The sequence below is a fragment of the Adiantum capillus-veneris genome, chromosome 12 (assembly GCF_014529385.1).
Source record: "Adiantum capillus-veneris isolate H3 chromosome 12, ASM1452938v2, whole genome shotgun sequence".
NCBI lineage: Eukaryota > Viridiplantae > Streptophyta > Polypodiopsida > Polypodiales > Pteridaceae > Adiantum > Adiantum capillus-veneris.
In genome coordinates this window covers 72,115,483-72,128,094 of record NC_140942.1, presented here as the reverse complement: position 1 = coordinate 72,128,094, position 12,612 = coordinate 72,115,483, and the positions used below count along the sequence as shown (strand labels likewise).

The window sequence follows — 12,612 nt, the reverse complement described above, 5'->3', positions numbered from 1 at the left end:
AGTGAAACTTCACTTGCATAATTCTAGTAAATTCTATGAATACACACACACATATATATTAATGAGTTTTTTTAATTTCACATTTCATTTTGATTCACAGCCTCACAGGGCTTGACTTTTCTTACATTCTATTACTTAATTCTAGTCAATATTCACGAAAGTCTCTTTTATTAAGCGGTCGTCGACTAAGTTTCCTTCCCACAAAGAAGCGAATGGAAATACTAGCATAAAATTAAACTTTGCATGATTTTTGAACTATTTTCTCACATATTTCACCAGTTTTTCTTCCCTTTACCATGGTTTGCAACCAGGTAGTCTCCATTTTCAACCGGCTCAAGGCTAAGTTGAGGCAATCCTCTGATTCTACTTAAACTCAACCTAATGATGTTATCACGTTCTAATTATTTTAGAGAGCCATCGTGATTCTTTCACTTGTTTTTAGTGGCATTGGCCTACTATTAGGTCCCCACAATTGAAAGCCTCTGGAAGATATAAAATGAAAAAGTGAAGGGCAAGAGAGTCATACATGAAAAGTCAAGTCTCTTGATAATGGAAATACAAAAGGCATCTTGGCTCTATCTGTGAAGAAGGGCCTCCGCTTGCATGCTCCTTTCCTTTCCTTTCAATGTGCTTTTTCTCTCTCTTCAGTATAACCCTCTAAAAGACCACTGAAATCTCCTAATGCTTCATTTAGACAAGATACTACAATTGAGTAGATACTTAATTCCTTCTATATTAGAGAGCTTTGGCTAGAGAGTTCTCAATGAGACGCTTCAACAATTACATATGAGAGAGAGAGAGAGAGAGAGAGAGAGAGAGAGTTTTCCATCCTTTTAGAGCCAACAATTTTGAAGGAGAAAGTTCGTCTCTACCATTTTGCAAGGCAACAAAGAAATGTTATCACAGTGAATACAACACTACAAGGATTATAATTGTAGCTTGACTAGAATCTTCTCCAAAAGGATTGTTATCTTCATCTTAGTAGCACTAGCAATCCTTAAGGTAGCCAAAACCTTGTTAGCTTTAGCCATGGAGCTATCCAGGATGAAGCCCATCCTTCGATGCACCGTGTTGTCTCTATTGGTCTCTCACATAGGCCTTTGTATACTATGTTTTATTTTGTGGTTGGCTATGCCATGCGAAGGAAAGGACGACCTAAGGCATCGTTATAGTGTAAAGGTGAAGAGACGTGAGATATACTCCTAGAGGCATGCACATGTGTACTTGTGTGAATATTTTTCTCCTAAGAAAATTACCAAAATACCCCTGAAATTTTATGTGAACTCCAATACGCCCTCAATCTTCAAAAAACACCCTAAACATAAGGGATATATGTAAACATTAGGGATATTTGTCAAAAATTACCAAAATTCCCTTGACCTAAAAGTTCCAAAAATACCTCTTGTTAAACACGCAAACATCTCCAAAGACGAGTTGTGGAAATGCGAGTAAGTGAAAATTGCTCTACTATTTGAAAATTGGAGCATTCCAATTAGTACAATAATATTTTGGGAATATTCTGAAATTTGGGCCGGGGGGAGTCGATCTTTGAACCTCTATTTATCGTGCTGAGAGCTACGTACCGCTGATGGATCGAGAGTAATCAGAAGAGGAAGAAGGCATGGTGCCGAGCTGGCTCGAGCGAAAAGAAGTACTAGAAGACCCAAATGGAGCTTCGATGTGGGGAAACAGGGTTGTGGCCGCAGCTCCACCGCCGCGGCTTATAGTATCCCCTTGAAGAGCCCGGCTTATCTGCCTCATGTTTGGCCTTGCCTCTGGTGACACATTGCAACACATCAACCCTATCATTAGCACATTCCTCCACTTCTCCCTCTCATTTGCTGCCATGCTTTCCACCTTCATATCCTCGTCCAGCGCACCCAGAAGCTCATTGTTCTTGCTCATCCTCCACACCCAATCCACCAATCGCACCTCCTCCTTGCTCAAGAGGCTCACCCAGATCGCCCGCCGCCCGCATGCTACCTCCAACGCCAGCACCCCGAAGCTATACACATCCACCTTCTCGTCGACCTTCCTTGAAAATACTACCTCAGGCGCCACATAACCCGGTGTTCCCGCGGCGGTCAATGTGACAGCCTCTTCGTGGGTGATAAGTCGCGCGAGCCCAAAATCGCCCAGCAATGGCTCCCACTTATCCGATAGCAACACATTGGCCGCCTTCACATCTCTATGTAGCACGCAATCCGGTAATCCATTGTGCAAGTACTCCAAAGCACTGGCCACTCCTACAAGCACTTTAAACCTTGTGTCATTTTGCAGAATTCCCCTCTTCTTGCCCAACAGATAGCTATCTAGGCTACCATTGCTCATGTACTTGTACACAAGCATGGCTTCACCTCTCTCATAGCACCATCCATGCAATTGGAGCAGATTGCGATGTCGTATGCCGCTAATGATGTTGATTTCGGAGATGAAGTCATCTTCTCTTGTCAAGTGCTCCCTCAGCTTCTTCACTGCTATTACCAATTAATCCACTGGTGGGCAAGATCCCCTTGTATACAGTACTATAGCCGCCCGATCCGATCTTGTTACCCTCATCAAAAGTATTTGTGGCTACCTCCAGCTCCACATACGTAAAGCGATGCAGCATTTCTCCGACAGGGTTTATGCTATCATCATAAAGGAGTCCATCTACCTCTCTCCTCTTTTTTGCTTTCCTCTTCCGGATGCATATGCAATAAGCAGTAACTGCAACCACCAAAAGAAGAGCTGCCGCTGATAAAGCTATACTTATCAATACCGCCATGTTATTGGAGCTTTTGCTCGTTGATGCCGGATCTATGAGATCATCGCTGTTAAAATACCAAGAGTAGAGAACATGCCCCTCCATGCTATTACTTGCTAGCTCATTAGTGGCAGTGAACCCAAGATACATTAAATCCTCAAAAACATCAGACAGATCATAGGAAGTGTTCATAATGGGCTGTGGCGGAAGCTGCGATGATGAGGAGTTAGTCATCCAAACTTGAATGAGATGTGTAAGGGAGTTGTACTCGATCCATGTGGAGAATGTATAGTTGCTGTAAAGATAAATCTCTGGATAGTAAGGAAAGGATGCATTCTTGGTATCAGTAGTGCTGAAAGAGTCTAAAGAGCTGATGTCGATTCCAATGTGGCTAGCACTTGGATCTTCATAGAGAGGGGATATGTGTGTGTCGAATTCTATGGTGAAGAAGCGATCGGCACCTTTGTTATCGACATCAACAAGGCCAAGCTGCTCGGCACCGCTATTATTGGGTGCCTTGTCAGTATCGGAGATGAAGAAGGCCATGCCACTACCACAGTTTGGGTAAGGAGCTGTGGTAATGATTTGGAATGTGAAGTGGGTGTTGAAAGAGGCCACTTGCTTGGTGTCGGGAGTGTTCGAGCTGCGGCTGACGAATCGGACGGGGTCTTTGTATATGACCTCGCCGAGGTTGCTGCCTTTGAGGGATTGAACTTCTCTTGGGTCTGGGGTGAGCTAGACGGCCTCATCCTTTAGGAAGGGATTCTGGCCTTGGTACCAAGAGTTCTGTTTCACAAGTTTGACGTCCTGGGTACTGAATGTGGCATGTTCAAAGGTTAAACCCCTGGCGCCATTGATATGCGCCCAGCAATAATATACACTACAAGTTTTAGACATTTTCTCACTTTGATAAAAAGATCCCTTTTCCACCCTAATGTGTTAAAAACCTAAGAAGTGTGAATTATTTTTCTCATTTCCTTTTTTTTTTCCAATGGTTATTTTTTTAAAGCATGCATCAATTTTTCTTATCCTCAAAGTGGGAATAAATCTCTTGCAAAATAAAGTACTGACATGAAAAATAATCGAGCTCATAATTATTGTTATCTTTCTGTTATTCATATGAGAAAAAATTACTAACGTATAATATTTGTTGGTCCTATGAAATGTAAAAACCAAAACACAATATGAAAATAATTTGCACTCAAGACCTTGCTCGTTCATGGTGTGAATTTTTTCCAATCGAGGCTCTTAAAGATTGTACTGCAAAGTAGGTAAAAATTAGCACCTCAAAAAAATTTCATTCTACATTTTATAGTTCTTATGAAAATATTTTTCACTCATACATCTTGTAATGATAAATATTTCCACTCTTAACCGAGAGAATTATCAATCTTGAGTGTAAATTATTTCCACTTTTGACATCGAAAATTTTTCATTCTTAAGTTGTAATTTTTTACAAGCTAATTAATACATTGGATAAGTACAAAACTAGTGGAAAAAAATAATACATTGGAACCTTGCCCTGATTTTCTATGCAAAAGAGAGACATTAATTGTCATCGTCATTGAAAAAATTTGAATAGGGTAAATCTTTTTCACTTCACAATGACAAAAGGATCTTATTCTCACATATAATCTTTTTGTAGCGATATTATTCACAGTTAAAAAGTGTACATGTTAGAAACATTTAACACCTCTAATTAATGTAGTTTCATAGCTATAAATTTATCATATATTGAAAGGAATCTCTATCTTGTACGCATAACAGTATCCAAATTATGGAGATAACCTCAAATCAAACATCTTTTATGGATAGTTCTATAGTATGAAAAATGCTAATAGTGGCCAATCAATTAGCATACATCAAAACATTCAAGACCGCAACAAGAGCAATAATGCTTTGAAATAATATCGATTATAACTTGTCCCACAAAATCTTTTATAGCTTTATAATTTGGATATGTGCTTGCGCATTACATGCCAAACTGGCCAAAAATTTTGACAAAATAGAGACAACATATATAACCAAGATTCCATAGTGAACTTGATTTAAACAAGTTCAACTTCATCCTGGCCCATATCTTTAGCATTAGTGTCTTTGAGCTTAATCTTGTTTTGCCCAATGGCCCAAGACACTAAAACATCCAATGCCTCTGAATCTTGGCATTCTTTCTTGAAATCAAATGATTCCTTCGGCGTAGTCCGTTGTAGCTCTTTTAAAAAGTCATCTAGTCGCCTATACATAAGGTCTATGTTGTGCTCTCCCATCAGTTTCAAAGCTATCGCTTCTTTTGTTGTCTTCTTAAGTGCCTTATTCTGCAAAAGGTATGTCACACTCATGTAAGGACCTTCATAAAAATTCTATTGAATTTGCAATGCAACGTGCTCATTTACAAGACCAAAGATGTTAGTAGCAATACATGAGGCGATAATGTGACTTTGTTATGAGAAGGATTCAAATTCCTCTTTTTTGAGTTGCAAACCTGCAATAAATAAAAAATTTCACAACCCTCAAAATGCTTGATTAGATCAGTATACCAAGAAAAGGGCTTGTACTAGGGTAGAGGTGTTCTCTTTGTATCTAGCAGGAACTTTGGAAACTCTTTTAGCTTTTCCATTTTCTCTTGCTTCACGCTGCAAAGACCATTCCATCTCAAAATCATTACAAAATAGAGATTTAAAGTCTCTACCAAAGAGTTGACAATGAGCAGGCCCTTGAAATGACGGCGGCATTGCTAGATGATTTCTTGTTTGTGAGATCCTTCAAAGCTTGCAAAAACAAGATTTTCTTGATCCCTTTCAAGGGAGACGTCCTTTAATGACATCAAATCACCAGTCTCTGACCTTTTTCTTTGAGGGTATATTTCCTTTATCTTTGTTTCCACACTATAAGCGAACATATAGATATCATTCAAACACCATTAATAGATTAAAAAAATCTTCACACTTTGAATTTAAGACACTTACCACGAGCTCATTTAAGCACATGACCTTTGGATTCTTTTTTGATATGTTAATGGGTGGTGTAGCATCATCATTCTAAAATAAAATTGATATTAACATGCAAGTCACAAGATTTAGCTCAATAAGAGGAAAAACCAAAGAAGTTTACCCCTTCAGATATCTCCATATCACCTTTGTCATCAAGGTCTACCAATGCATGGTTAAACACCTATATTAAGTATCATCTATAAGCAAACAAGTAGGTCTCAACCCATGATGTAATCAATAATACAAAGAATTCCTTACAAAATTCTTGATGATTGAAATGTCATGGTCTTCACTTGTTTCCACCATATCAAACATCTTCCATGTTGACTACACACCAACATCATTAAACATAGCCAATTTGAGGAATCGCATGTAATTGGGATTTTTGGAAAAGATCACAATTTACCTCTCTTACTTCTTCATTTGAATGATCCAAGTCAATAGGTAAATTTGCAGTTAGAGGAGAGTCATTCCCAAAATTCTATAAACACAAATATACAAAGTAGATAAATATTCCAAACAATTTCTTGAATACTTTAAAATTTGCTACAAAATCTCAATGTACAAAACCTTACAACTCTACTAAGCAAACCTGATCAATAACGTTGTCATGCCAAGAATCATTCTTGCCACAAGAGGATGGTAATTGGAATTTTGTGAAAGATCCATTGATAGGTAGCACTGTAACCTAGGGGAGTGGAAAAAAGAAATTGTAGAGGGAACAAGATTGCTAAATTAAAATCAAAGTATAAACAAAATAAAGGCTACACATTGACCTCCTTAGTTTTTTGTGGATGTCCCAACTTATACTCAGGAGATATGTTGCTCGATTGCATGTATGTGGATGACCCGTTTGGAGTGTTACTAGCCTTGAAATGTAAAAATGTGGTCTTTAGGAACTTAGGTCTATGTAAGCAAAATTAAAATAAAACTGAGAAGAACCAAGTACCTCTATTGGTGCTTCATAGCACTCCTTCGCACCTTCGCCGGTGGTTGAGTGCACACTTGAGCGTTGTTGTGAAGAGAAGGAAGGGTTGTCCTCCTTGGAAGGCTGAAACTACCTTATTAATAGTCCCAAAAAAGAGAACTTAATTGAAATTCAAATCCAAAGAAAAGGTGAGACTTACAAGTAATTCCAAGGAGGATTTACTTTCAAGCATTTTTAAATACACAATAGGAACTTCTATGACTTGTCCCTAAACACAAGGCATTTTTTGTCAGTTTAAAGCTCTCATTTTTTGAAACAATTGTACATTGGATATCACATTCAAAAGAGATACTTACAACATGCAAACATGACACCTGCATAACGCTTCCAGGGATATAACATCCATGTGCATCTTGGTTGATAGATTCTATTTCCACCTTCCACTTTGCATAGGTATTTCCATCGCAAGACTTTGAAAACCAATGGCAATCTCCTTGGTATCTCCATCTAAGAAAGGAATAAAGACATATTGTTGTTGCACACCTTGAGGAAACAAGCCATATTTACAACTGATGTTCTCATGTGAGAGGATTTGAGATGAGCCCATGATGGAGACCAACTCGTGAGATCCTACAGGAACATAACACTCATCATCCATGGTTGTGACACTTTTAGGAGGGCTCACACTCCGTTGGTATCCCTTTTGATTATCCACAAGGCTTCTTGGTGCTTCCATACTATCTAATCTATCTTGAGTTTGATTTTCTTTGTCCTCCAAATCAATGATTAGAGAACGATAGCCCCTGCTCTTTTCACCAGAGAATGACATAGCTTTTAATCGCAAATAGCGTATGTGCTAATTTAGCTTTTGAAAGATCACTTTCTCTGACATGTACTCACCATCTTTGTCCCCAGTGCCTCCAAAAGATATCAATGTCTTCCTTTTGCGCCGTATAAAGTCTTCGATCTGTTCTCTCATCTCCTTGACTTTACTTAGGTCAGCATTTATGAACTTTTCTATAGTGAATATACCCATACCATTCTCAGCCCATTTTCGGATATTCTCTAAATTTTTGTTATATCTGTTGTGTTCCCAACTATAATTCTTTCTAAGAAAGGACTTCTCTTGAGCATTCTTTGGGATCAAAATTGGTGGGGGAGGCTGAGAGAGAGGCACTTGTTGCTTGGTTGGTGGCTTGCTTTGGATAAGAGCTTGTTCATATTGCAAATTTAATATTGAAGAGGACACCTTGTCATTATCATGGCCATGCTTCTCTTGCGATAAGGAAATCTTCGAGGTCGACATTTTCTCTTGTGCCCAACTATACAATGCAACTCGGTGTCCGGGTATGTCCACTCCCAAAGCTTCCCATGAATGCACAGACATATATAGAAGACTGCTTCCGTTGATGTTACTCTTGAGTATAATGCCTGTGTATTGATCCGAACCTAAGTAGCCATTAACAAATTGAGTAACTTCCCTTGCATTCCAGCGAGTAATTCCTTCTAATTAGCACTCCTTCTCCATGTTTTGATGAAAGAGAACGAGATTTGTAAGAGAAAATTATCAATTAAGCACAATTGAAAGAACTATGGCATCTCTCTCTCTCTCTCTCTCTCTCTCTCTCTCTCTCTCTCTCTCTCTCTCTCTCTCTCTCTCTCTCATTTTGTTACTTTGACTTTGTATCGGATCCACCACATTGTAACGCTCTGGTCTCATAGGTCACTTTGGGCTTTTGAAGACGTTAATATAACATTTCATTTCATTTTCATCTCTCTCTCTCTCTCTCTCTCTCTCTCTCTCTCTCTCTCTCTCTCTCTAGGATTAGGACCCCATAGTATATATCTTTGTTTTGTACTATTGTTAGGTTATTTTGTTACTCTGACTCTGTATCAGACCCACCACTTTGTAACTTTGGGGTCTCATAGGTTATTATGGCCTTTTGAAGACGTTAATATAACATTTCATTTCATTTCATTTCTCTCTCTCTCTCTATCCCCTGTTGAAAACGTCAATATATCCTTTCATTTCATTTCTCTCTCTCTCTCTCTCTCTCTCTCTCTCTCTCTCTCTCTCTCTCTCTCTCTCTCTCTCTCTCTCTCTCTCTCTCTCTCTCTCTCTCTTTTGGAGACAAAGTAGATTAGTAAGCAACCATAAGTCTCATGACATCAAAGGGATCCAGCCGAGAAACACAAGCTAGGCGAAATCCACTATTTATAGTATGAGACAAGCCCAGCAGAATGATAGCTCAAGGAACCTGGGAGCACTTCTGAGACAAGTTGAAGGCATGCTTGGCACCACAGATGGAAGCGAGCTTGCCGACAGCATTCGGGTCGGGCTTGATGGTTGCAGCTATCTTTTGAACACAGGTGCAGATTTCTCGACGGATGGGCTGCGTGGTGGCCATGGCGTCAATTTTCTTCACTCCCGTACAACACACAGAAGTGCGAGAAGGGGCAGCACCTTTGAACTTGACGTAGCCCAAGCAGCCAACGTTACTTGGTTACAATCAACGGCTCCCTCCACCTGGTCCCTATTCCCTATTATCATCAGCAACCCTGCTAGGAACACCCCAACTACCATCCAACACCTTGCCATCCTCGCTGAGGCTCTCCACTCCCCTCTCTCTCTAACACACACACACACATACACACACACACACACACACGAATGCCCACCTCTCTCTCTCTCTCTCTCTCTCTCTCTCTCTCTCTCTCTCTCTCTCTCTCTCTCTCTCATAGGTCACTATGGCCTTTTGAAGACGTTAATATAACATTTCATTTCACGTGTTGACGTTAGCTGGCTGCGCACAAAAAAAACGAACATGGCGTGTACCCGTGATCAATGGCCACTGCGCTGCTTGTCGATGGCCACTGCAGGATGACAACGTATATGCAGAGGTTGCGCTCGCGAGAAGACCAGCTAATTGGAGCTGCAGTTCGCCAGGGCGGCCAGTTGAGAGTGAGATTTTTTTGAGCCCTGTGCAAATCTAATTGAACGTCCATGTGATCATTACGCACGAGGGGAGTGGGGGACCTGCCAAAACGAGATTGCGTTTCTATCTTTAGCAATAGCGCCGGGCGCTACTGCTTTGTTTTTGAAGATTTTTAAAAACGGGTATCGCTTATACTGGCGTAGCTCGCTGCTTTTGAGCTTTTGAAGAGTTTTAAAAACTCAATAATTTAGTGACTATTAGGGTCGGGTTGCAGCTTTAGCGTGGCGTTTTAAAATCAGCGTGCGCGATCGAAGGTGCGCGAAGTCCGGTGCTCTGATCTCCTGCGCATAGAGGCAAGTTTGTCGACCCACCCTAAGCCTGGTAAGCAAAGAGAGAGAGAGAGAGAGAGAGAGAGAGAGAGAGAGAGAGAGAGAGAGAGAGAGAGAGAGAGAGAGAGAGAGCGAGCGCCATACTATTGGATGGTGATGGATCTCATGGCTCCACCCTTACAACAATATGCAAACTATATGTATCTAAATCATGGTGCAGTCAATTCTACTTGGGTGGCAGGAAGTCTTATGGTAGTGTTGGTCACATGTGGCAACTAGAGAGAGAGAGAGAGAGAGAGAGAGAGAGAGAGAGAGAGAGAGAGAGAGAGAGAGAGAGAGAGAGAGAGAGAGAGAGATGAAATGATATATTAGCGTCTTCAAGTGGCCAAAATGACCTATGAGACCAAACGGACACAAACTAATACGATGTCTCGGTACAAAAAGAGATGCTAAAAAATGAATTTGGGAGTGCTACTAGCTAGTATTTTATGGGATCTGTGTGATCACTCATACAATGGGAGATAGAAAGAGAGAGAGAGAGAGAGAGAGAGAGAGAGAGAGAGAGAGAGAGATGAAATGATATATTAGCGTCTTTCAAGACAAAAACAAACAAAGGAGGAGTATAACGCTACTCTATCCAATGCAGGGCTAACAGGAGAATCACCACTCTGGAGGTTGTACCATCTCTATGGCTTTGATATTAGTTTGGATCTTGTGTATGATGTGATGCACATTCTTGCACTGAACATTTTCAAGAAGTATACTAAACAACTATTTTTAAAGGCTAGCAATGGCATGAAAACATCCATCACTCATGCAATATATGAAGTTACTGCTGGAATTCCCGAACACTTCGCAGAAGTGGACGATGGCCGTTGCATGCTACTAGACACCACGGAAATTTTATTGCAGAAGAGCATCAAAAGTTTATTCAATGGTGTTTACCACACATTTTAAATAATGTTCCAGACATTGAGAAGACATTGAGAGATGTGGGAATGATTTTGGTTGACGTAGCTCATATCTTCTACAGCTACACACGTACTCATGGTTGGACTTTGGATACCATCAATGCTACCCGAAAAATACTTTCAGCATGGAGAATTATTATGGATGAAGAGGGAGGAGAAACTGTTTCTCCTCTAGAGCACGTGGCAGGTGTGTATGTTTCTATTCACCACAAATATAATAAGCACTCCTTATATAACATGGAGACCTAAAATAACGTCAATCTTTGTATATAGGTTCTGGAGAGTTGTTTGATGACATAATACGCCACAGTAGCCATGATGGACTTTGGTGCTACCAGTTTAAGAGAAACGTGTTGGGAATTGTAGAGATTCCAACCAATAATAGGTTCAATGAGTTAACGTACACTCATTATCACACTCGAGTGCTTTTTTCACGAACCTTGCAACAATTGGAGATTGAGCAGGATGGATTGTCACCTTTACAGAGGATACTCTCATGCATACATGAAACTCTTTTATTGCCGCAAGGTTTTTCAAAGGCTAGCATGGAACTAGGAACTTGTGAAAGATGGCATCTGTTGTGCTTAGCAATTGCATCCTCTGAAGGTCAAGCAACATAGTTGTACAAGAATGCTCAAAGGCTTGGCCCATGTCATTGCGATTCAGAGAAAGGGAATCGCTCTACATGGTTTGAAAGCAACAAAAAGGGCTCTTGAAGGTTGGGAGATCATTTCTTTGAAGATTTATTGGGGCCAACAATATATTCATCTAGAGGGATTCTCCTACTCAAAAGTATACATATGTGGCGAGCGATACGAAGCAAAAGACAATGTGGTGATCACTTTAGGCAGAAATACTAATTTAGGACATCAAAATAAAGCAAGGGGTGTATGCAAGATCACGGGTTTCTTGTCACATGAGCATAACAGAGGCATTGAGTTGTTCTTGATTGGGGACTTTATAAATGGAGGCAATGGAATAGATGCTCTTCAACTTGATAAGGTCACTGGGATGAGAGTGATCAGTGATGTGGATTTTTCTCGCAAAAAGAAGTGTCTTTTACCAACATACGCCATACTACACAAGTGCTTCTTTCTACCCTTGCGCAATACCCAGAACAAGGTGATATATGAAATGAGCGACACCATTTTTCGAACTTGGTTTCTACAACCTGGCAAGGTTGGATGTGCACGGCCATGGGTGGAAATAGGAGATGTAGTATTGGTTGTAACCAGCTTCTCCATGTCTACTCCGTCTTTCAAGGTTGCTGTCGTGTTCAATATAAATACAGAACAAAAAGCAGTCGAGCTAGGGTTTTTGAGGAGAGATCCAACCACGGATTATTGGAATGTTCAAGGAGAAAACAAGTGGCAGGATTTGGAAACATGTTTGGAGGTGCTTCATGAATGGTCTCCAATTCAAAATGCCAATGATGCAAATGTCATGCCTACTTGTTTTAAGAGAGGAATAAGAAATTCCTCATAGGGTAACTCATTGGAGTGCTCACTTTTTCAACCTTTAAAGACTTTGTCACTTTAGAAACCTCAGTTCATCGGGTGATTTTGTAGATAGCAAGTGGATACTCATTTTGGTGAAAGCGGCCCACGGTTTTCCTGACTTGTATTTCATGTTTTCGTGACTTGTATTTCATGTGTTATGGTTATAATGGGGAGCCCTTTCTTGAAGCATAAAATTGAGTATCCATACTTATT

General features: G+C 40.2%; 1 protein-coding gene and 1 pseudogene across 1 annotated transcript; one reads left to right on the top strand and one right to left on the bottom strand.

Moving 5' to 3' along the window:
• Window positions 1-1,460: 1,460 nt before the first annotated feature.
• On the bottom strand, window positions 1,461-2,830 carry LOC147445926 (L-type lectin-domain containing receptor kinase S.4-like; annotated as a pseudogene).
• Window positions 2,831-11,530: 8,700 nt separating this feature from the next.
• On the top strand, window positions 11,531-12,385 carry LOC147445925 (uncharacterized). Its single transcript, XM_086524651.1, has one exon. It carries the CDS (start codon window positions 11,531-11,533, stop codon window positions 12,383-12,385), a length of 855 nt encoding a protein of 284 aa, XP_086380777.1.
• The last annotated feature ends 227 nt before the right edge of the window (window positions 12,386-12,612 follow it).

Bases quoted from the DNA above. Each gene is read 5' to 3' on its own strand.
- LOC147445925 (XM_086524651.1), top strand. From the start codon at position 11,531: ATGCTCAAAGGCTTGGCCCATGTCATTGCGATTCAGAGAAAGGGAATC.